This window comes from Hordeum vulgare, chromosome 1H, assembly GCF_904849725.1.
Source record: "Hordeum vulgare subsp. vulgare chromosome 1H, MorexV3_pseudomolecules_assembly, whole genome shotgun sequence".
In the NCBI taxonomy this organism is placed as follows: Eukaryota; Viridiplantae; Streptophyta; class Magnoliopsida; order Poales; family Poaceae; genus Hordeum; species Hordeum vulgare.
The window spans coordinates 459027995-459051315 of NC_058518.1; the positions used below are offsets into that span (position 1 = coordinate 459027995).

General features: G+C 44.9%; 1 protein-coding gene and 1 long non-coding RNA gene across 5 annotated transcripts; one reads left to right on the forward strand and one right to left on the reverse strand.

The window, feature by feature from the left end:
* The first annotated feature begins 1770 nt into the window (after positions 1-1770).
* LOC123445150 lies at positions 1771-4520 on the forward strand. Of its 3 annotated transcripts, none has more exons than XR_006631057.1 (4): positions 1771-1943; positions 3521-3674; positions 4020-4162; positions 4325-4520. It is a non-coding gene; the product is annotated as an uncharacterized LOC123445150 (long non-coding RNA). The 3 variants fall into 3 exon arrangements; XR_006631056.1 differs by lacking the exon at positions 1771-1943 and adding an exon at positions 3062-3154 and having other exon boundaries at positions 4010-4162; XR_006631055.1 differs by lacking the exon at positions 1771-1943 and adding an exon at positions 3062-3154.
* On the reverse strand, positions 2326-7293 carry LOC123445135 (putative respiratory burst oxidase homolog protein H). Of its 2 annotated transcripts, XM_045122087.1 has the most exons (15): positions 6364-6894; positions 5859-6021; positions 5723-5771; positions 5534-5647; positions 5026-5448; positions 4530-4916; positions 4339-4434; positions 4125-4240; positions 3943-4045; positions 3743-3831; positions 3497-3647; positions 3270-3419; positions 3050-3178; positions 2877-2955; positions 2326-2763 (listed from the first exon to the last, which is right to left on the reverse strand). In XM_045122087.1, the coding sequence occupies exons 1-15, from the start codon at positions 6701-6703 to the stop codon at positions 2654-2656; spliced, it is 2499 nt and encodes an 832-aa protein (XP_044978022.1). In that variant the 5' UTR covers positions 6704-6894; the 3' UTR covers positions 2326-2653. The 2 variants fall into 2 exon arrangements, with proteins under 2 accessions (XP_044978022.1, XP_044978013.1); XM_045122078.1 differs by having other exon boundaries at positions 5534-5771; positions 6364-7293.
* Between the last annotated feature and the right edge of the window lie 16028 nt (positions 7294-23321).

Sequence of the window (23321 nt, forward strand, 5' to 3'; positions counted from 1 at the left end):
AGTTCTTCTCCCCATTTATGTTTGGCCAACACCAGTTCGGTCGTCGATGACTTCCCGATTTCCAAGCATAGGTCTTGAAGTTGGGGACGTTCCTCGGTTCTTTCGAACTGTTCTTCATCTTCGGTCATCGGTCTTGACAACTGGTTCAAGAAATCTTTCTGTCTTCAATCTTGAGTATCGCCGAGCTGAATTGGAAGAGTTCACACGTAGGGCATTCGATGAGCCCTTTAAGCTTTTGGCCTTTATTAATGCCCCATTATTTTTATGCCACACCTTAGGTTTGAAGTGTTTTTCATGTGGCGGTGTCCTCTTGCGTCCGAGCTCCAACACCGAACTGCATCCGAGGTGTCTTTTTTGCTCTCACCTCTCTAAGCCATCCCTCGCATCTGCCGTGCGAAAATACCACGACAAAAGTAGAACCTTCCAATAGGTTCAAAGGACCATTGTCTATAAGGGAATCTCCAACGCGGCCTGCAAACTTCCTCCCAAAATCGTACACGGACATGAGGGAGTCTATGGACACGGATGTGAGAGGCTTCCATACAACGCTATACGCATACATTTGAAACACCTTTTCAACAAACCGGATGAATTTCATGCAAACACAATGAATTTTATATAAACCTGACGAAATTGATTACAGTTTCGGCATATTTTAACTAAAATAGGTAAAACTATGTGCACATACGGCCACGCGAAGCTCCAGTCCTACGACACAGATACACTACACTAGTCGATGACCGATCGCGGCAATTCCCTTTGTCTTCCATGATGCCCGGTCGGCAAGCACGGATCAACGTTGGTTTTGGGGGCAAGGGTTGACAATGGACTGTGAGAGAGGACGAGACACCTGCCGTGTACGCCAGGGACGCGCCAGCGGTGGCCTTTCTGGAATCCAAGCGGCAGTGGCCTCCCATGTTCTACTTTTTCTCGGGGTCCACAACTGACGCGTACACGTTGGCCACCGACTCGTCGAGCTCCACGTAGCCAGCTTCTTTCTCCATCAATTAGGCGGGTTTCACCAATGTTAATGGATGGTGGCACAATGTCTAGCCTCATCCATGCCATCCATGATGCCCGCTCGCTATGCTCCCTCACGTGTCTTTGTGGAGCAACTCGCCACTCTTCCGTGAGGTGGCTTGGAGCGGCAAGTTACCGAACCACGCGCTGCCTTGGAGCGACAGCTTGCTCCATCGGACTAGGCGAGGGAGGTGGAGCGGCTTGCTGCTTGGCTTATATTTGGCAGGTTCGGGGGCCCACCCAGCCGGTTTTTATTGCACAAAGCTGCTCTTCTTTCTCGTCGGTTGCCATCGAAAGAGTGGAGAAAATGGTGGAAAGAGGAGATGGGGAGGGAGTGGTGCGATTCTTGCCCGACTTCTGGCCTCCTTTAAATAGCGGACGGGCGGGAGGAGCTTGCCCAACGTTGTGTTTAATGTCGTCCACTCGTGAATAGACGTGCGACCGGAGTCGGTATCTCGACTTTCACGTGGTTTTAATGAAGGTGTTTGAATGCGATGAGGAGGTGTGATAGGTGTGCAGCGGGTGACGCTCTGTGTTCAATGACGGACACAGGCTTGAGTGTTGTCCGGACGCCCGCGAAGCCCTTCCTTTGTTTATTTTCGGTTTGTGAAAAAACATATGTTCGGATCAAATATGGATCGATGTAGGTCTGCACTGAATGACACAACCCGTTCGGATGCAAACGGTTTGAAAGTCGGAGCTTATTATAAACAAAATTTTGGTACTTATATGTTACGAGTACCTACAACTGTAAATGCACATAAAAATTGCTTGCTCAAGTGTTGTTACATCACTGGTTCACTGACCTGTCCGTATTGACATTTTACCAAACAGCTAGTGTCCCTGAACGGTGGCCGGCGGTTCCCGGCTTTCACATCAGATCCTGGTCGCTTCACGCCGCCGCCGCCGCCGCCGCAACAAAGGTCAGCCACCGTAGACCAAACTCTCCTCCCTTTCCTACCCCCACTACGGGTGCGCTTCTTCTCTTTTTACTACCCATCCTGGATCCTGCCCTCTCCATTGCGGCTGCTGGACGATAGGGCTCGCGCCTCTGGGCGCCCAGAATTGACCGACGGCAGCCAGGGATTCATCTTCTTCTCTATGTAATGAAGTACTAGTATGTACTGTGTGCAATGCGAGGTGCTAGCTATATCCGTGGAAAGGAGATTATTCCCAAATATCTAGCCAAGAGACAGGCGGAGCATCGTCGTTCAAAATTTAGGCATATTGATTTGAAATCCTCCTACTTGGTTTAGAACAAAATTTTCTTATCAAGCTAACGAGCCGGTCCAGAAGGTAATCTTGTTTCAACAAAAATGAGTATATGGCTCATTTTTAGTTTTGAGCCAACCCCAAACTCAATCTGATCAATTTTGAACCGAGATAATCGCCTGTCCGAGGTCTGAGTTATTCTAAAAAAGCAGTCTCACTGATGAATGAAAATACAAAATACATGGCATTCCTCCTCCTATCTATGCGCGGCAGCAGCTATAACTAACGCCACATACTTCTCACTCCATATATATAGTCTGTACACCAATATATGCCCCAGCTCCCTCTGGCACCTGCAGAGCTACAACTGCTACCCGATGCTAGGCTGCTACCGAATTTCTTGTTGGCCTGACCTCAGAAGTTAGAAGTTCTCCTTGTGGAAATGGAACCGTGTTGTTGTTGTGTGGCTGAATTCTATTGCAAGTTCTCTCAGTGTTTTTGTAAGCGTCGGAGATCCACAATAGAAAACACCTGCAGGTTTATGCAGCACCATCTTAGTATATATCTTTGCAATGTAAAGTAGGATTGATTTATCACTTATATTTTGATCAGGTGCACAGCCAGAAAAAAAAAATGTGACTCACCAATACGAGCATTCTTGTGGGTATTTGCCAAATCAGAGTACACCTTTCTCCAGTTTGGCCTTGCAAAATGTGTCCGGATCTGTGAAATAGCAGTCAGGAAAGGGAGCAACCATGGTGTATCTGTATCTTTTTGCAGGTAACAGAGGTAGTGAGAGGGGAGGGAAAAAAGAAACCTTGCTGCCGGAGACAATATCCAAACCATTTTTCGCATGTTGAAGCGACTGAACCATGGCAATCAGAGCTGACCTCGCATCTCCTTCCTCATACACACTGGTTAGGTAGTTGTGCATCTCTATTGCATTCTGTACAGCAAGATATTAAGTTATTTTTCTTTTACAAAACTGGACTATGTGGGACTTTGCTGTTTACTGGAACAGTTACGGTGAGCAGTACATCGTTATCACATTCAGCTACTTCATTCATGACACCTTTGAACCATTCAAAGGAGCCTTGTTCCCTGGTAACCCAATAGAAGTAAGCTCGGCTTGGCCCGTTGCTCTTGAAGGCGCTGCCTACCTCCTCATCATGCATGCTTTGCTGCTCCTGTTGAATCCAATTCATTTTAGGCATTCTGCATCTGTATTCATATATGAGAAAGAGCTTTCAGTGACTTGAGTTACTTTATTGGACTTTATGTTATGCAGGAGATCCTTCAGTATGCTGATGAAAGGAGTTGCACCAATTCCAAGGCCAATAAGAAAAAGGATGTCGTATTTCTTGTAATTTTGAGCTGGTGCACCGAAAGGGCCATCAACAAAGATCTTGGGGAATCTAAATGAAGAAAGCCAAGTCACCAAGGTTAGTGCAATATCGCATAATATGCATATCCTCAAGCAATTCTTTAAGAAATCTGAAGGTATGATCACCTAGTATTCTCTTCCGGACCTTCTGCTATAACTGTGGTTTCAAGTCTTGAAAGTGTAGCCTTCTTGGAACTGACTTCTGCTTCACAGGCCTGCATGAATTATTATACCTTTTCATCAGTTATATTAACTAAAATATATAGAGTGTAAGCTCCTCACAAGTTGTATTTCTTCTATGCTCTCTCCTCACATTTTCTACTGACCTTCCCAAATAGGTTCCTTAGTTCTGTTGTCCAGTCACCTAATGTGCGGATATGTACACTCAAGTAGTCGTCTCCAGGTGCAGAGGTGATGGAGAAGGGATGCCTGTAAACATTGAAGAAATTTTGAAGCCAAAAGCCTTGGAAAGCTCGTGACTTGGAAAATATGGATGATGGGATGGTACCATTCAAAAGGCGAAACGTCTGGGCATTTTACAAAGAGGTACATCCCACTTTTGTATTTGAAATTTGATGGCTTCTTCATGTAAAGAGAGAGAACATTTCCTGGGTAAATTGCTGCCTGCATGACGCATTGAACCATAATTACCACTTCCCTTGTGATTTCAATGTATACTGAAGAAACTTATTTGTGGTGTTCTTGTAGGATCTATAGCTTACCTTGATGACGGTCACTCCATAATTCTTCTCACGGACTCTTCTGGTAGCTCTCTCGCTGGCATAGAAGATAACAGGAACCGCTATGTACATCCATCCCTGTGGAAGCACATCCAAAGTTACAACTTCAATTGATGCACATTCATAAATTCATAACTAGTCTTGCCAAACATAATTGAGAGCAAGAGCAATACCGTTTTCTTGTACCACTCTCTGGTGAGGAATAAGAAGTAGGAGTGCATCACCAGAAGGATATATGCAAACACCAGCAGGTGGTGGGCATACCAGAAGGAATTGAAGCCAGCCAGGTGGTGCAGTGGCGATGGCAGCTTCACGACGCTCCTCCTGAAGGAGTGCGTCGCCAGTGTGAAGGAGAAGGACATTATGAGGATGAGGAGGATACCAGTCCACCCTGGAGTGCTCGTGACCAGAGTTCCCCATGTTGGTTGAACATAGTTGAAGAAGGGCCCCAGCGTCTGCTGGAACTTGTCACTTGGGCAGGAGACCAGCCTTGGGAAGTCGCAGGTCAGGTGAGCAATCGTATGCATACTCGCTCCAATTGCAATTGCGAGCGCAATAACCTGGATACATTGTGATCGTTAGAGGGGGGCCGTGCTGTGCTGTGCATCCCATGATGCAAGATGTTATTCCATTGTCCTGGAATGGAAATGGCAGAGGGAGGCTATGTACCTTGTGGAAGTTTATGTTGTCGTCAAATGGTACGACGGTGCTGAGCACGGTTGATCGGAGTGATGTCAGCGTGTTTCGGCACACTGGGAGGAGTATGAGGGCCATGTTCAGCTTGGTCGTCTCGGCGGCACCCTTGGCGATGCAGACACAGTAGCCCATCACCTCGAAGACTTCCCGGTTCCTGTACTGTATGAACTTGAACATGAAGAGGCCAAAGTTGGCGATCCCCCACAGCGTCAGGACCCATATCCTCTTCCAGTTCTCGTGGATGAGTTCGACGGTCGTGTGGATCCGTTTCTGCATTGGGCTCCTGTGACTGGACGGAACCATTGTCTTGGCGAGGCTGGTTGACGCCTGGTCCATCTGATCCTGTGACCCATCGGCCATCACCATCTTACGGAGTAGCTTCTCCAGCTGCCAAATCTGCATCAGGACAGAAGATGAGCATACATGTATGCATGCCGCATCAGAAGAAGAAGAAGACAAGTTTTCATTCATTTCCTGGCACCTCAATGTGACCGCGGCCATCGGGGTCCAGCTCTTCCATGATGAGCGAGGCGTAGGTGGCGGCATGTTTCTTCAGGTTGGCAAGCTTGTTTGCCGAGGCGCTCAGCACAATGATCTGCGCATGGAATGAAAACTCTGAAATCTGTAGGGTCTGGCAGGCAGATCCCAAGACGGTGGTTTGTTTACTGACCTCTTTGACCTCATCTTCTGTGAGCTTCCCATCGCCGTTCTTGTCGCACCTGGTTGCAAAACAATCTCATCAGGACGCCGGCGGTGAGGTATCGCCACTGAAGAGAAGGTAAGGTAGACCTTTATTACATACGTACATGTCAAAGAATATGCGCAGCCGTGCATCGAAGTTGTTGTCAGACATCTCCTCCCAGAACTCCTTGAGCTGCTCCTTGGTGATTCCTTGATCCGGTTCGATCTTCCTTCTCCTTGCCATGGCCACGAACACCTCGCCTGCGAATTCCTTGGAATCCGCCATGCCTGTGAGAAGAAAAGCAGAGCCGTACATTTCTGGGCTTAGAGATTCAGAGATGTAATTTGTGCAGTCCAAGACCAGTTTCAGAAAGATAGTACATTGCTAATTACTCTGGTAAATAAACGATTACATTCCAGATCAACCAATGTGGATGGTTAGTGGTTTGCTGGCCAGCCAACCCGAAAATCTATCTGGCATATTTTGGAAAAGAGAGCAGTACTGAATTCTGACATGCTTTACCCAACCGTCAAGCTAGTAGCTATCAGAGATTTTCAGAGAGCATCAAGATTGCGGAAGCAGGAGGCAACAAGGACGGTGGGTTGATGATTGATCGCACTCGCACGTACCGATGCACTTGGCGAAGTTCTCCTGATGGAGGCGGCCGTCGGCGCTCATCTCGTCGAAGCGCTTCTCGACGGACTTCCAGCCGTCCTTGCCGGCGGCGGTCTTGTCGAGGAACCGGAGGCCCTTGAGCGCCGGCTGCGCGCTGGAGTGCGTGCGCTTGAGGCCCATGACCGAGTCGGGCACCCGGATGGACGTCACCCGCGACGCCAGCCGCTTCATCCCGGACGCCAGCCGCGACGGCTGCTTCCTCATCACCGGCCCCGAGTGCTGCTGCTGCTGCTGCTGCGGCGGCTGCTCGCCGCCGAGCGGCACGTCCACGTACCCCTCCGACGACGACGCCATTGCGCGCACCGGTGATGGCACCACCGCCCGATGCGAGGCTGCTGGTGGGCGGACGTAAATTTGGAAGGTGGGGAGACGGAGGGGAGAGGGGAGGAGAAAGCGAGGAGAACTGTGGCGCGTGTTGCGGAGAGGGGTCGCGCCAATTTTAGCCGTTGCACTGCATCTGCATGCATGCAGTGCGCGCGGCAAGGCCGGCCGACCCTGGCGCTCTTCTCTTCTTCCCTTTGTTTGGGCCTCACCTGAGAGCGTGGCACTGGCACCCGCACCGGCACGGCACCAGTGGCCGTGGCGTGCCGTCCACGCGAGCCTGCCCTGTCCTGCGCTGCGCTGCTCTGCTCTCCTCTGCACAGCCAGACGTGACTGTGCGACGTGAGTGCTGGTAGGTGCCAAAAGCGCCGCACCCAACTTTTTTTTATTTTTACGAAAAGCGTTTAGAGGCAGTCTTGGTTTATCATAGCATCTACTCCCTATGTATCAAAATAATTATAGTTTAACTTAATTATAATTATTTAAAAACGAAGGGAGTAAGAAGCCACAGGTAGCAAAATCCGGCCCTCAAATGTCCGGACAACACAACAAAAATCATTTTTAGAGACGAATACCTAATTTACAAATCATTAAATCTATGTTATTACATGCCACGTAAAAATACTCTAAAAATTTCACCGGCAACCGTCCTTGTCGTTCCGGCCGTGTTCATGTCTGGTGGCTGGTTGCGCTCCTCGGAGTGAAGATCCTTTCGCCGGCTAGGTCGGATAGGACATGGGACATGCACCGGCTCACGGGACTTGAGGACCTTACTCTTGTTCATCATAGTCTGTGCCCTTCACGTTGCCGGTGGATGTGAGGTTGATGATGGATTCGTCGTGGTTGGAGCCGGCCATGTCCACCATGACGCGGTTGCGGCGACAGGGCTTGTCGGGCTCCATACGCGGGGCCAGAGATTGAGACTCCACGTTACCGACATCTGCTGTGAGGGTCGTTGCGACCTCGCGCGTACGTTGCCTTACATGGTGGGCATGTCGCATAATATTTGCGTCTGATGTGTATAGTGGCCCGATTTTGTGCGCCAACGAACGATATGCGCATCCGGTATGGCATTCTGACGCTAGATGGGCCACACAACCTCCGATGAGGCAGCCAAACCTACCCTGGGCCGGATCCATGCGCCATTTGGGAGGACGCTATGGATTCCCACCGAATGGAGTTTGAGCACTGTTGTGGGGTGAACTCCTCCTCGGAGCGACATAGTGCAAGACGGACGACCATCTCCTCCTCGGGGCCGCGTGGGATGAGCTCCGGGTCAAAGACTCAGGAGGTGTAGGACATGGATTCGATGCCCGCCATGTCGAAGAAGGTTGAAGATCATTGGGCACTCATACGTCCCAAATGTATCTATAATTTCTGTTTGTTCCATGATCTTTTAGGTGACATTGTTATATGTTTTGTTATACTTTCATATCTTTTTACACATATTTGGACTAACTTACTAACTCAGTGCACCCAGTGCCAGTTTATGTCTGCTGATGTCTTTTTTGCACGGACTTTTACCCTAATTTCCAGAGTCCAAAAAATCCTGAGAATTTTTTATAAAAATCAGTGCGACGAAAGCTTCCGAAGCACCGAAGATAGGCCAGAGGGGAGCCAGTGGCTGCCCAGGCAGCCTCCCTGCACAGCCTGGCCCCTAGCCGCGCCCACAGGTCGCCTGGATGGGTCCCACCTCCTTTGGCGCCCTCCTTTGGCCTACATTTACCCCTCCGATCGAAAACCCTTCCAGCATATCCAGAATCGCGAATTTCTCCATCGTTCTGCCGCCACAACGCTTCCGAGATCGGGAGCGTCAGGAGACCTCTTCCAGGCACCCTGCCGGAGGGAGGATTGACCTCCGGGAGCTTCTCCACCATCATGGACGCTTCCCGGACGTGTCGTGGGTAGTCCTCCTTGGACCATGAGTCCATGACGAGTAGCTATGTGATGTCATTTCTCCAATCTTGTGCTTCAATGATTAGCCCTTGTGAACTGCCCGACATGATCAAGGCATCTATGTAATTTTCCTGCTATTGCTATGCTCGGTTTGCTAGGATCCGATGGATTATGAGATTATATTCAGATTGTGATGAGTTACATATTAGATTATCCTTATATATTATGTTCTTTAATGATTCATGCATGTTCTCCGTTGCTCTTTATTGCTTTGCCGAGTAGTAGATTGTAACTCCAAGAGGGAGCGTTATGCATGATTGTGGGTTCATGCCCCCTGTTGTCTAGCTTGAGTGACAGAAACATGAGACTAGGGGATGTGTTGTTGCCACCAGGGAGAAAACAACGGTGCTTCTGACCGCGGTTGCAAGTATTGTTTACCTTACGCAAAGTTCGTTAATGCAGTTGTCCGTTGCTTTGAGTTTACACTTTGGGTGAGGCTTGCGACTTAATACCAGCGAGATGTTCTGGATAGATATCTCAAGGTGGATGATTAGTAAATAGATGTTGATGGATAAACGGTCTACTTATCTTGGCGTACTACCCATTACTATTGAGCCTCTAACTTTCAAGTAGCATAATTAGCATTGCGGTGCGTTTATAATTCTGTCAATTGCCTAGCTGTAATTTGTTTACCCATACATAGTTGTTTATCGTCTTTTGGGAGAGAGACATCACTAGTGAACATCATGTGTCTGAGGTCCATATCACCACCATTGTTTACACCTCCGCCATTTATCGTTTTTATTTACTTTTCCGTTGCAATCACTATCACTATTCCCGCTTGTGTTTTGATCCTTTGCAAACTACAAGGCCGGAGAGATTGACAACCTCTCTGTACTCGTTGGGAGCAAAGTTATTTGTTGTGTGTGAAGGTCCACGTCTTCTGCTAGCGCCAGAGCAGCGGACACCTACTTGTTGATCCTCGGAGTCCTCCTGGTTCGATAAACCTTACAGTCCCCGTGTAAGGGAAATCTGCTGCTGACTATATCTCCACCTTCCACTTGGGGTAACCAACGAGGGGCGAGAAGTATATCCATCAACTTTTCATCAAGCAAATTTCTGGCATCGTCGCTGGGGATTCTAGTCTTCAAGATAGGGGAGTTGCACGCTATCTTTTACCTTTGCTTTTTTGTCTTGTTAGTTTGCTTTGTAGTTTTTCCTTTAGAGTCTTATACCAAAAACCACAAAACAAATTAGATGATCTCGGCTTAATGGAAAACAAAAAAAATATGAGAGAGCTTTATAAACTTTATCTTGAACTAGGACATGAAGTGTTTGAGGAGAAAATTAAAAAACCTATGGAACTTTATTGTTTGCATAACAATTATGATGGTGGCAATGTTATTAGTATGCTTTCTTTGAATACCAATATTGCTAATGACATGGAAAGCTCTAAGCTTGGGGATGACGGGTTTGATGAACATGATATTTTTAGTACCCCAACTTTTGATGAGAAAATTTGCTTTGATGATATTATGCTTCCTAGATATGATGATCACCATGATGATAATGACTGCTTTACTCTCACTATTACTAATAAGAAAGATTTTGCTTATACGAAGAGTAATGATACTTTTATGCTTTTGGATCATTGAAATCATGCCTTATGTGATAGTTATATTGTTGAGTTCATCCGTGATGCCACTGAAATTTATAATGAGAGGGGGAGACATGCTTCTAAATATCTAAAAAATAAGAAGTTTCCCCTCTTTATGTCGAAGGTTTTGAAGCTGCACTTGTTTTGCCTTCCTATGTTTATTGCTTTGTGATTCAATGAATTTTTTGTTGGGAACGTCGCATGGGAAACAAAAAATTTCCTACGCGCACGAAGACCTATCATGGTGATGTCCATCTACGAGAGGGGATGAGTGATCTACGTACCCTTGTAGACCGTACAGCAGAAGCGTTAGTGAACGCGGTTGATGTAGTGGAACGTCCTCGCGTCCCTCGATCCGCCCCGCGAACAATCCCGCGATCAGTCCCACGATCTAGTACCGAACGGACGGCACCTCCGCATTCAGCACACGTACAGCTCGACGATGATCTCGGCCTTCTTGATCCAGCAAGAGAGACGGAGAGGTAGAAGAGTTCTCCGGCAGCTTGACAGCGCTCCAGAGGTTGGTGATGATCTCGTCTCAGCAGGGCTCCGCCCGAGCTCCGCAGAAACGCGATCTAGAGGAAAAACCGTGGAGGTATGTGGTCGGGCTGCCGTGGAAAAGTCGTCTCAAACCAGCCCTAAAACCTCTGTATATATAGGTGGGAGAGAGGGGACCTTGCCTTGGGGCTCAAGGAGCCCCAAGGGGGTCGGCCAAGCCAAAGGGGGGAAGGACTCCCCCCGCCAAACCGAGTCCTACTTGGTTTGGTGGGTGGAGTCCCTCTTTCCTTTCCCACCTCCTCTTTTTCTTTTCTTTTCTCTTTGATTTTTCTTCCAATGCACATAGGGCCCTTTTGGTCTGTCCCACCAGCCCACTAAGGGCTGGTGCGCCACCCTCAAGGCCTATGGGCTTCCCCGGGGTGGGTTGCCCCCCCGGTGAACTCCCGGAACCCATTCGTCATTCCCGGTACATTCCCGGTAACTCCGAAAACCTTCCGGTAATCAAATGAGGTCATCCTATATATCAATCTTCGTTTCCGGACCATTCCGGAAATCCTCGTGACGTCTGTGATCTCATCCGGGACTCCGAACAACATTCGGTAACCAACCATATAACTCAAATACGCATAAAACAACGTCGAACCTTAAGTGTGCAGACCCTGCGGGTTCGAGAACTATGTAGACATGACCCGAGAGACTCCTCGGTCAATATCCAATAGCGGGACCTGGATGCCCATATTGGATCCTACATATTCTACGAAGGTCTTATCGTTTGAACCTCAGTGCCAAGGATTCATATAATCCCGTATGTCATTCCTTTGTCCTTCGGTATGTTACTTGCCCGAGATTCGATCGTCAGTATCCGCATACCTATTTCAATCTCGTTTACCGACAAGTCTCTTTACTCGTTCCGTAATACAAGATCCCGCAACTTACACTAAGTCACATTGCTTGCAAGGCTTATGTGTGATGTTGTATTACCGAGTGGGCCCCGAGATACCTCTCCGTCACACGGAGTGACAAATCCCAGTCTTGATCCATACTAACTCAACGAACACCTTCGGAGATACCTGTAGAGCATCTTTATAGTCACCCAGTTACGTTGCGACGTTGATACACACAAAGTATTCCTCCGGTGTTAATGAGTTATATGATCTCATGGTCATAGGAACAAATACTTGACACGCAGAAAACAGTAGCAACAAAATGACACGATCAACATGTTACGTCTATTAGTTTGGGTCTAGTCCATCACGTGATTCTCCTAATGACGTGATCCAGTTATCAAGCAACAACACCTTGTTCATAATCAGAAGACACTGACTATCTTTGATCAACTGGCTAGCCAACTAGAGGCTTGCTAGGGACAGTGTTTTGTCTATGTATCCACACATGTAAATGAGTCTTCATTCAATACAATTATAGCATGGATAATAAATGATTATCTTTATACAGGAATTATAATAATAACTATATTTATTATTGCCTCTAGGGCATAATTCCAACATTTTTCCTATGCATAGGAATCATGTTAGACTTAAATGTGTTTGCTATTTGCTTCTTGATGCTCTCTTTTGTTCTACAACTCTTATTCCTACGGGAACATTGATACGTCCATTTTGCATCATGCTTTCATGTTGATATTTATCGCTTTATGGACTGTTATTATACTTTGTGGTACCATACTTATGCCTTTTCTCTCTTATTTTGCAAGATTTATTTGAAGAGGGAGAATACCGTTAGCTGGAATTCTGGACTGGAAAATGAGCAAGTCTGAGTCCTCTATTCTGCGCAACTACAAATGCCCTGAAAATCAACGTGGAATTTTTTGGGAATATATAAAAAATATTGGGTGAAAGAAGTGCGAGAGGGGAGCTGCCAGGGGCCCACAAGCCTGGTGGCCGCGGCCTACCCCCCTGGCCGCGACATCAGGGCTTGTGGGCACCCTGGTGGCCCACTGGCCCCCCTCTTCTGCTATATGAAGGGTTTTGTCTGGAAAAAAAATAGAAGGGAGCTTTTTCGTGGTTTCGCCGCCGCCACGAGGCGGAACTTGAGCAGAACCAATCTAGAGCTCCGGCAGGACGATCCTGTCGGGGAAACTTCCCTCCCGGAGGGGGAAATCGTCGCCATCGTCATCACCAACACTCCTCTCGTCGGAGGGGACTCATCACCATCAACATCTTCATCAGCACCATCTCATCTCCAAACCCTAGTTCATCTCTTGTAACCAATCTCCGTCTCGTGACTCCGATTGGTACTTGTAAGGTTGCTAGTAGTGTTGATTACTCTTTGTAGTTGATGCTAGTTGGATTACTTGGTGGAAGAGTTTATGTTCAGATCCTTGATGCTACTCATTACACCTCTGATCATGATTATGATTATGCTTTGTGAGTAGTTACTTTTGTTCCTGAGGACATGGGATAAGTCATGCTAATAATAGTCATGTGAATTTGGTATTCGTTCGGTATTTTGATATGTTGAATGTTGTTTTTCCTCTAGTGGTGTTATGTGAATGTTGACTACATAACACTTCACCATATTTTGGCCTAGAGGAAGGCATTGGGGAGTAGTAAGTAGATGATGGGTTGCTAGAGTGACAAAAGCTTAAACCCCAGTCTATGTGTTGCTTCGTAAGGGGGTGATTTGGATCCACTAGTTTAATGTTATGGTTAGACATTGTCTTAATTCTTCTTTTGTAGTTGCGGATGCTTGCGAGAGGGGTTAATCATAAGTGGGATGCTTGTCCAAGTAAGGGCAGTACCCAAGCGCCGGTCCACCCACATATCAAACTATCAAAGTAACGAACGCGAATCATATGAACATGATGAAACTAGCATGACAGAAATTCCCGTGTGTCCTCGGGAGCGTTTTACTTCCTATAAGACTTTGTTCAGGCTTGTCCCTTGCTACAAAAGGGATTGGGCCACTTTGCTGCACCATTGCTACTACTTGTTACTTGTTACTTTTCACCTGCTACGTTTCACCTCACTACACCATCACTTGTTACCGCTACTCTCAGTGCTTGCAGTTATTACCTTGCTGAAAACCGTTTATCAGAGCCTTCTGCTCCTCGTTGGGTTCGACACTCTTACTTATCGAAAGGACTATGATTGATCCCCTATACTTGTGGGTCATCAAGCATCATTAAAATCTTAAGCATATCTTTATGGCTATAAAGAAAGAGCTCTAGGTAGACAACCCTTGTTATCTTTACTTTGAGTTTTTTACTTTAACTTTTAGTGATCTTGATGCTTGTTACTACTGCAACAACATCATTGTATCTTTATTCTCAAGTTTTGTGCAAAGTTTTAGCCTGTGATTGCAAGAAAGTTCAAAAGTTGTGACATGCTGTCCAGAAACAAATTCTGTCTGCTTGACGGAACAATTCGCTAAAAATCACCACATCATCTTTTTGATCTGAATTGTTTTGACAGCATGCTCTATATAATTTTCCTTATGACGTATGTTCTGAATAGTTTGATTTGAGTTGCAGAAGTGCCCCGAAAAAAATATTTACTACCTGCTGTTATGTTTTTCACGTATTCTGCCACGTTTTGCGTTTTCATCATTTTGCAAATCTTAAGCTTGCTTTTCCTTTGCAAATTTTTTTTGGCAATCATGAGAAACAGTATCTTTTCATGAAATTTTTTATTTACAGTAGGAAATGAATTATTTTATTATGGGCACTAACCACTCTAATCAGCTTATGATGAGTTTCATATGAAGGGAGTTTTCAAGTATACGGTGGAAGATGATGAAAGAAGATCGAGGAGTGTCAAGCGCTCAAGCTTGGGGATGCCCCCATGCACCCCCAAGAAATTTTCAAGGAGACTCAACCATCTAATCTTGGGGATGCCCCCGTGCATCCCCTTCTCTATCAACAATCACCAGTTCGTCCATCTCCATGCTATATTTTTATCACTTCATATGTTATATGTTATGTGCTATGCTTGGAGCGTCCCGCTCTTTACTTTTTAGTTTGTTTTAGTTTTGCCTGCTATTCATAACAAGTCGGAACCTAGCCTTCCTTGTTTGGGAGAGAAACATGCTCCACTCCACTCTAGAACACAACATATGTTTTCATGCTTATCTTTTATGTGTGTTCTTTATCTTTTCATAGCTGTTGTCATGCTTATCTCTTAGTTTTCATGCTTTATCTTTTTAAGATATTTTATTTAGGTTGATTTTAGAACTCTCTTGAGTTATCATGCTTATCTTGTTTAGAGAGTTGGCTTGTTGCACTGAGTTGTGTGTCTTGCATGAGTAGGTAATTGAGGTTGCTATTTATGTATAGTATTAACTCGCAATAGTTTTGAGGTATTGATTTGAGTAATATTTGGGCTATTGGTGCCAAGAGCTTGAGCCTATTAGTGATAGGTGTCATATTTTGGGAAATCCGTGTGTTTTCTAAAAACTAAAAATTAGTTGAGAACTCTAGCTACTAAATTGATCGCTAACCTCTGGAGGGGTTGGAATATATAGAGTACCCTCACGTTACCATGGGTCGAGGATGCGCAAGGATAACCAAACCCCTAAACACTACTCCTCGGGGTGCTTGTCTCTTTGTGAATTTCCTGGCTAGATAGAGATTTACCGATAATAAGTGTATGAGTTCTTCGTACTAATGTGAGTATTCGATTGTTGGCACTTCCACCATCCATATTTTGCTAGCCTCTTCGGTACCGTGCATTGCCCTTTATCATCTTGAGAGTTTGTCAAAACTTCGCCGGTGCATCCAAACCCTTGGCATGATACACTGTGTCATCATAACCTCATTATACTTTTCCTCAAAACAGCCACCATACCTACCTATTAAGGCATTTCCATAACCTTTCCGAGATACATTGCCATGCAACATCCACCATCTCATGACTTGATCTTCATGTCATACATGATTTTGCTTGATCGAGGAGCCGCATGCTAGTTGGGCCTTGCCCTTATTATTGCTACATGTCGCGCTAATATCATTGCAAATCCTGCTACACTCGTAGAGGCATACATTTGCATATATCATGATAGTTTTCATTTGTCTTTATGTGAGTACTTCTTATAAAGTGTGATGATCCTCTTTTTATTCTTGTAGAACATAGAGTGTTGCTGTTAAGTGAGGAAAAGTTCCCAAAGAGGACAAATTAAAATATCCCAAAGAGGACAAATTAAAAGATCCCAAAGAGGACAAATGAGAGATAAATAGAAAGAGCCAAAGAGGCCACACACAAAATAAAAAAGGAAAAAAATAAAAAGAAAAAAGGAAATGAAAAGAGAGAAGAGGGCAACACTACTATTCCTTTTGAAAGATCCACACTCGTACTACATTGTTATATTTGTACTCCATAGAGATTATCATTCATGCATAACTATGTGGGGACCCTTACACTATAGAACTTGGCTTGTATATTCCAATGATGAGCCTCCTCAAATGAGCTCTAGGTCTTCATGAGAAAGCAAGTTGGATGCACCCCCACTAGTTCCATCGGAGAGCTTACCTTAGCTCATATGTGCATGCATTGCATGGCAATCCCTACTCCTCAGATCATATCTATCATTTGGTTTTCTCTCGCCTATGGTTGTCCTCATTGATGTGAGCCTTTCACACCTTTTTGTCTTCCTTCCCCATCATTATTCTCTTTGTCATCCTAAGTTCCATCATATATTGCTTGCGCTCATTCATTGCATGAGTGCTCAGAGTCGAAAGGGAGAGTGTCATTTTGACTTGTGCCTGACTAGTGGTCTGGGGATGAGTCAAAATAAGATTCTGAAGGAGACCAAGTGTGAAGTTTAGTAGATTGAGTTCTCAACTAAAAAAATATTTTTATACTCTAAACCCATCTCCCACTTCTTGCACGCAAACACCATTTGGAGACATTCAAGTCACGGACAACGAGAGCTCTTGCACCTTTATGTTCTTACTTTGCTATTTTCAATACTAAATATAGACTCTTGCTTGTTAGTGTCTTGACTTGAATTGCATATATCACTTGCTTTACTTTGAAGTTCTTATATGTGTGTTAGCATGTCACCACATAAATTATTTGTGTTATAATTTACCTACTCGAGGACGAGCAGAAATTAAGCTTGGGGATGTTGATACGTCCCAAACGTACCTATAATTTCTGCTTGTTCCATGATCTTTTGGGTGACATTGTTATATGTTTTGATATACTTTCATATTTTTTACACATATTTGGATTAACTTACTAACTCAGTGCACCTAGTGCTAGTTTCTGTCTACTGATGTCTTTTTTGTAGGGACTTTTACCCAAATTTCCAGAGTCCAAAAGATACTGAGAAAACTATATAAAAATCAGCGTGACGGAAGCTTCCGGAGCACCGAAGATGGGCCAGAGGGGAGCCAGGGGCTGCCGAGGCGGCCTCCCTGCGTGGCCTGGCCCCTGGCCGCGCCCACAGGTCGCCTGGGTGGGCCCCACCTCCTCTGACGCCCTCCTTTGGCCTATATTTACCCCTCCGATCGGAAACCCTTCCAGCATATCCAGAATCATGAATTTCTCCATCGTTCCGCCGCCGCAATGCTTCCGAGATCGGGAGCGTCACGAGACCTCTTCCCGGCACCCTTCCGGAGGGAGGATTGACCTCCGGGAGCTTCTCCACCAGCATGGACGCTTCCCAGACGTGCCGTGGGTAGTCCTCCTTGGACCATGAGTCCATGACCAGTAGCTATGTGATGTCTTCTCTCCAATCCTGTGCTTCAATGATTAGCCCTTGTGAACTGCCCTAGATGATCAAGGCATCTATGTAATTTTCCTGCTATTGCTATGCTCGGTTTGCTGGGATCCGATGGATTATGAGATTATGTTCAGATTGTGATGAGTTATATATATTTGATTATGCTTTTATATTGTGTTCTTTAGTGATTCATGCATGTTCCCCGTTGATCTTTATTGCTTTGGCCGAGTAGTAGATTGTAACTCCAAGAGGGAGCGTTATACATGATTGTTGGTTCATGCCCTATGATGTCTAGCTTGAGACACAGAAACATGAGACTAGGGGATGTGTTGTTGCCACCAGGGAGAAAACAACGGTGCTTGTGAGTGCGGTTGCAAGTATTGTTTACCTTACGCAAAGTTCATTAATGTAGTTGTTCGTTGCTTTGAGTTTACACTTTGGGTGGGACTCACAACTTAATACTAGCGAGATGTTCTGGATAGATATCTCAAGGTGGATGATTAGTAAGTAGATGCTGATGGATAAACGGTCTACTTGTCTTGGCGTACTGCCCATTACTATTGAGCCTCTAACTTTCAAGTAGCATAATTAGCATTGCGGTGCGTTTATAATTCTGTCAATTGTCGAGCTGTAATTTGTTTACCCATGCATAGTTGTTTATCGTCTTTGGGGAGAGAGACATCACTAGTGAACATCATATGACTCAGGTCCATATCACCACCATTGCTTACACCTCCACCATTTACCACTTTTATTTACTTTTCCGTTGCAATCATTATCACTATTACCACTTGTGTTTTGATCCTTTGCAAACTACAAGGTCGGAGAGATTGACAACCTCTCTGTACTCGTTGGGAGCAAAGTTATTTGTTGTGTGTGCAGGTCCACGTCTTCGGCTAGCGCCAGAGTAGCAGACACCTACTTGTTGATCCTCGGAGTCCTTCTGGTTCAATAAACCTTACAGTCCCCGTGTAAGGGAAATATGTTGCTGACTACATCTCCACCTCCCACTTGGAGTAACCAATGAGGGGCGAGAAGTATATCCATCAACTCATCATCAGGCATGAGCTTATTGGGCTGGTGTGCTAGCTTTAGGCCTACTAGGTCCTCTCCCGGGTGGGTGGCCCCTCCCTATAAAAGCCCGGAACCCATTCGTTACTCCCGATACTTTACCGGTAATGCCCGAAATTTTACGGAAGCCAAATGCAACTTTCCTATATATAAATCTTTACCTCCGGACCATTCTGGAGCTCCTCATGAGTTCCGGTATCTCATCCGGGGCTCCGAACAACTTTCAGTCACCAAACCTCAAGTGTGCAGACCCTGTGGGTTCGAGAACTATGTAGACATGACTTGAGACACTCTTCGGTCAATAACCAATAGCAAGACCTGGATGTCCATATTGGCTCTTACATATTCTATGAAGATCTTTATCTGTTGAATCTCTATGTCAAGGATTCAGTCAATCACGTACAACATTCCCTTTGTTCTTCGGTTACTTGCCCGAGATTCAATCGTCGGTATCTCTATACCTATTTGAACCTCGTTACCAACAAGTCTCTTTACTTGTTCCGTAATACAAAATCCTGTGGCTAACTCTTTAGTCACATTGCTTGCAAGGCTTATTGTGATGTTGTATTCTCGAGTGGGCCCCGAGATACCTCTCTATCATACGGAGTGATAAATCCCAGTCTTGATCCACATTAAGTCAACGGAAACCTTCGGAGATACCTGTAGAGCACCTTTATAGTCACCAAGTTACGTTACGACGTTTGATACACACAAGGCATTCCTCCGGTGTCAGTGAGTTACATGATCTCATGGTCATAGGAATATATAATTGACATCTAGAAAACAGTACCAATAAAATAACACGATCACATGTTATGTTCATAGTTTGGGTCTTGTCCATCACATCATTCTCCTAATGATGTGATCCCGTTATCAAGTGACAACACTTGTCCATGGCTAGGAAACCTTAACCATCTTTTATCAATGAGCTAGTCAACTAGAGGCTTACTAGGGACAATGTGTTGTCTATGTATCAACACATGTATCTGAGTTTCCATTCAATACAATTCTAGCATGGACAATATACGATTATCTTGAACAAGGAAATATAATAATAACTATTTCATTATTGCCTCTAGGGCACATTTCCAACATGGAATGCCAGCGCCGCCCTCCCGTCTAACCCCAGAACTTCTATAAAAGGTCCAACACAAGAAGAATATCAGAACATCACCGAGACCTCCATATTCATCATCCACAACAACCCTAGACGTAATTTTCCATCTGCATCTCCATCTCCATCACCATCTCCACCACTGATACTTGTGAACTGCATTGGTATTTTCTCCGAAGAGGAGGGGATTATGCAGCATAGTAAAGGTAAGTATTTCCCTCAGCAAGAACCAAGGTTATCAAACCAATAGGAGGGCCACACAATTTCCCTTCTTCAGGGCCTACACACAAAATAGCACACACTTGCACCCAACGCGGGCAAGTTGGTTGTCAATCCCCTTGAAGTCCTTACTTGCAAGCGATAAGTAGTGATAGATAGAAAATATAAATATATTAAATATAAAAAGTAAATGCAAATAATAAAATGCAGCGAGGTATTTAGAGTTTTTGTTAATATATTTGTGAAGAGACCCGGGGCCATAATTTTTGCTAGAGGCTTCTCTCTTGAAGAAATCATATAGTGAGTAGACAAACAAATTACTGTTGGGCATTTGATAGAAATGCGAATAATCATGCAATATTTAGTCATGGGAATGATCATGTGTATATGCATCATGCCCATAAGCAAGTAGACCGACTCCTTCCTACATCTACTACTATTACTCCACCCATCGACCGCTATCCAGCATGCATCTAGAGTATTAAGTAAAAACAAAGTAATGCTTGAACGATGATGCCATATGTAGACAAATCAAATCCAATTAATATAAATGAACCCCATTGATACTTGTAAACTACGTTGGAATTTAGAGGAGGGGATGATGCAGCACAATAGAGGTAAGTATTTCTCTCAGTGAGAACCAAGGTTATAGAACCAATAGGAGGACCACATAACTTCTCGTCTTCAGCGCGTGCACACAGAAGAGCACACACTTGCACCCAACGCGGGCAAAAGGGTTGTCAATCCCCTTGAACTCGTTACTTTCAAGCGATAAGTAGCGATAGATAGATAATGTAAATATATTGAATAAAAGCGTAAATGCAAATAATAAAAGGCAAAGAGATATTTAGAGTTTTTGGGAATATATATGTGAGGAGACCCACGGGCCATAATTTTTGTTGGAGGCTTCTCTCTCGAGAAAGCATACAGTGGGTAAACAAATTATTGTTGGGCAATTGATAGAAAAGCACATAGTTATGAAATATATTTTTATGGCAATGATCACACATATAGGCATCACGTCTATAAGCAAGTAGACTGAATCCTGCTTGCATCTACTATTATTACTCCACCCATCGGCCGCTATCCAGCATGCATCTAGAGTATTAAGTAAAAATAGAGTAATGATTGGAGGATAATGACATGATGTAGACAAAGTAAATCCAATTAATATGAATAAACCCCATCGCTCTATCCTTAGTGGCAGCAATATAATATGTGTCATGTCTATTTCTGTCACTAGGATTGATCACCACAAGATTGAACCCACTACAACGCACCTCTCCGAGTGAAGATAAATCAATCTAGTTGGTCAAAACAAACTGATAGATCAAAAATAATTATGAAGCTATCATAATAATGCATATATATGAAAGACAAGCAAGGAACTCAATATAATATCATGAATAATCTGAACATAAACCCACAATTCATCGGATCCCAACAAACGCACCGCACAAGAGTGATTACATAAGATAGATCACAGCGGGAATCGTGGTGATCTTGGCAAAGAAGAACATAGAGAGAGATAGGCATCTAGGTACTAACTACAGACCCATAGGTCTATGGTGAACTACTCATAGATCACCATGGGAGCAGCAAGGTTGATGTAGAGGCCCTCCATGATCGATCCCCCTCGGGCAGGGCATCGGAACATGGCTCCAGATGGACACATGATGAAACAGAGACTTGTGGTGACGAAAAAAGTGTTTCGGGAGATTTGCTGGTGTTTTTGGGATATATGTGAATTTATAGCTTGGAGAATGAGGCGAGGAGAGTTGGTAGGAGGCCCCAAGCCATAAAAGTGTGCCCACCTGTTGGCAATGTGCCCTAGAGGCAATAATAAATTGGTTATTATTATATTTCCTTGTTCATGATAATCGTTTATTATCCATTCTATAATTGTATTGATTGGAAACTCCAATACATGTGTGGATACATAGATAACACAATGTCCCTAGTGAGCCTCTATTTGACTAGCTCGTTGATCAAAGATGGTCAAGGTTCCCTGGCCATAGACATGAGTTGTCACTCGATAACGGGATCACATCATTAGGAGAATGATGTGATGGGCAAGACCCAAACTATGAACGTAGCATATGATCGTGTCAGTTTATTGCTACTATTTTTTGCATGTCAAGTATTTGTTTCTATGACCACGAGATCATGCAACTCCCGGGCACCGGAGTAATGTCTTGTGTGTATCAAACACACAACGTAACTTGGTGACTATAAAGGTGCTCTACAGGTATCTCCGAAGGTGTTTGTTGGGTTGGCGTGAATCAAGACTGGGATTTGATACGTCCATTTTGCATCATGCTTTCATGTTGATATTTATCGCATTATGGGCTGTTATTACACTTCACAGTACAATATTTATGCCTTTTCTCTCTTTTACATGGTTTACATGAAGAGGGAGAATGCCGGTAGCTGGAATTCTGGCCTGAAAAAGGAGCAAGTTTGAGATACCTATTCTCCGCAACTCCAAAAGCCGTGAAAATCAACAAGGAATTATTTTGGAGTTTATAAAAAATACTGGACGAAAGAAGTACCAGACGGGAGCCACTAGGAGGCCACAAGCCTGCTAGGCGCGGCCTACCCCGTGGCCACGCCTAGGGGGCTTGTGGGCTCCCTGTTGGCCCTCTGGCTCCCCTCTTTTGCTATAAGGAGGGTTTCGTCCCAGAAAAAATCAGGAGGAGGATTTCGGGAGGAGTTGCCGCCGCCACGAGGCGGAACTTGAGCAGAACCAATCTAGAGCTCCGACAGGGTCGTCCTGCCGGGGAAACTTCCCTCCCGGAGGGGGAAACCATCGCCATCGTCATCACCAACACTCCTCTCATCGGAGAGGACTCATCACCACCAACATCTTCATCAGCACCATCTCATCTCCAAACCCTAGTTCATCTCTTGTAACCAATCTCCGTCTCGCGACTCCGATTGGTACTTGTAAGGTTGCTAGTAGTGTTAATTACTCTTTGTAGTTGATGCTAGTTGGATTACTCGGTGGAAGATTATATGTTCAGATCCTTGATGCTATTCACTACCTCTCTGGTCATGAATATGATTATGCTTTGTGAGTAGTCACTTTTGTTCCTAAGGACATGGGATAAGTCTTGCTATAAGTAGTCATGTGAATTTGGTATTCGTTCGATATTTTGATGCGTTGTATGTTGTTTTTCCTCTAGTGGTGTTATGTGAACGTCGACTACATAACACTTCACCATTATTTCGGCCTATAGGAAGGCATTGGGAAGTAATAAGTAGATGATGGGTTGCTAGAGTGACAGAAGCCTAAACCCTACTTTATGCGTTGCTTCGTAAGGGGCTGATTTGGATGCACTAGTTTAATGATATGGTTAGACTTTGTCTTAATTCTTCTTTCATAGTTGCGGATGCTTGCCAGAGGGGTTAATCATAAGTGGGAGGTTTGTCCAAGTAAGGGCAGCACCGAA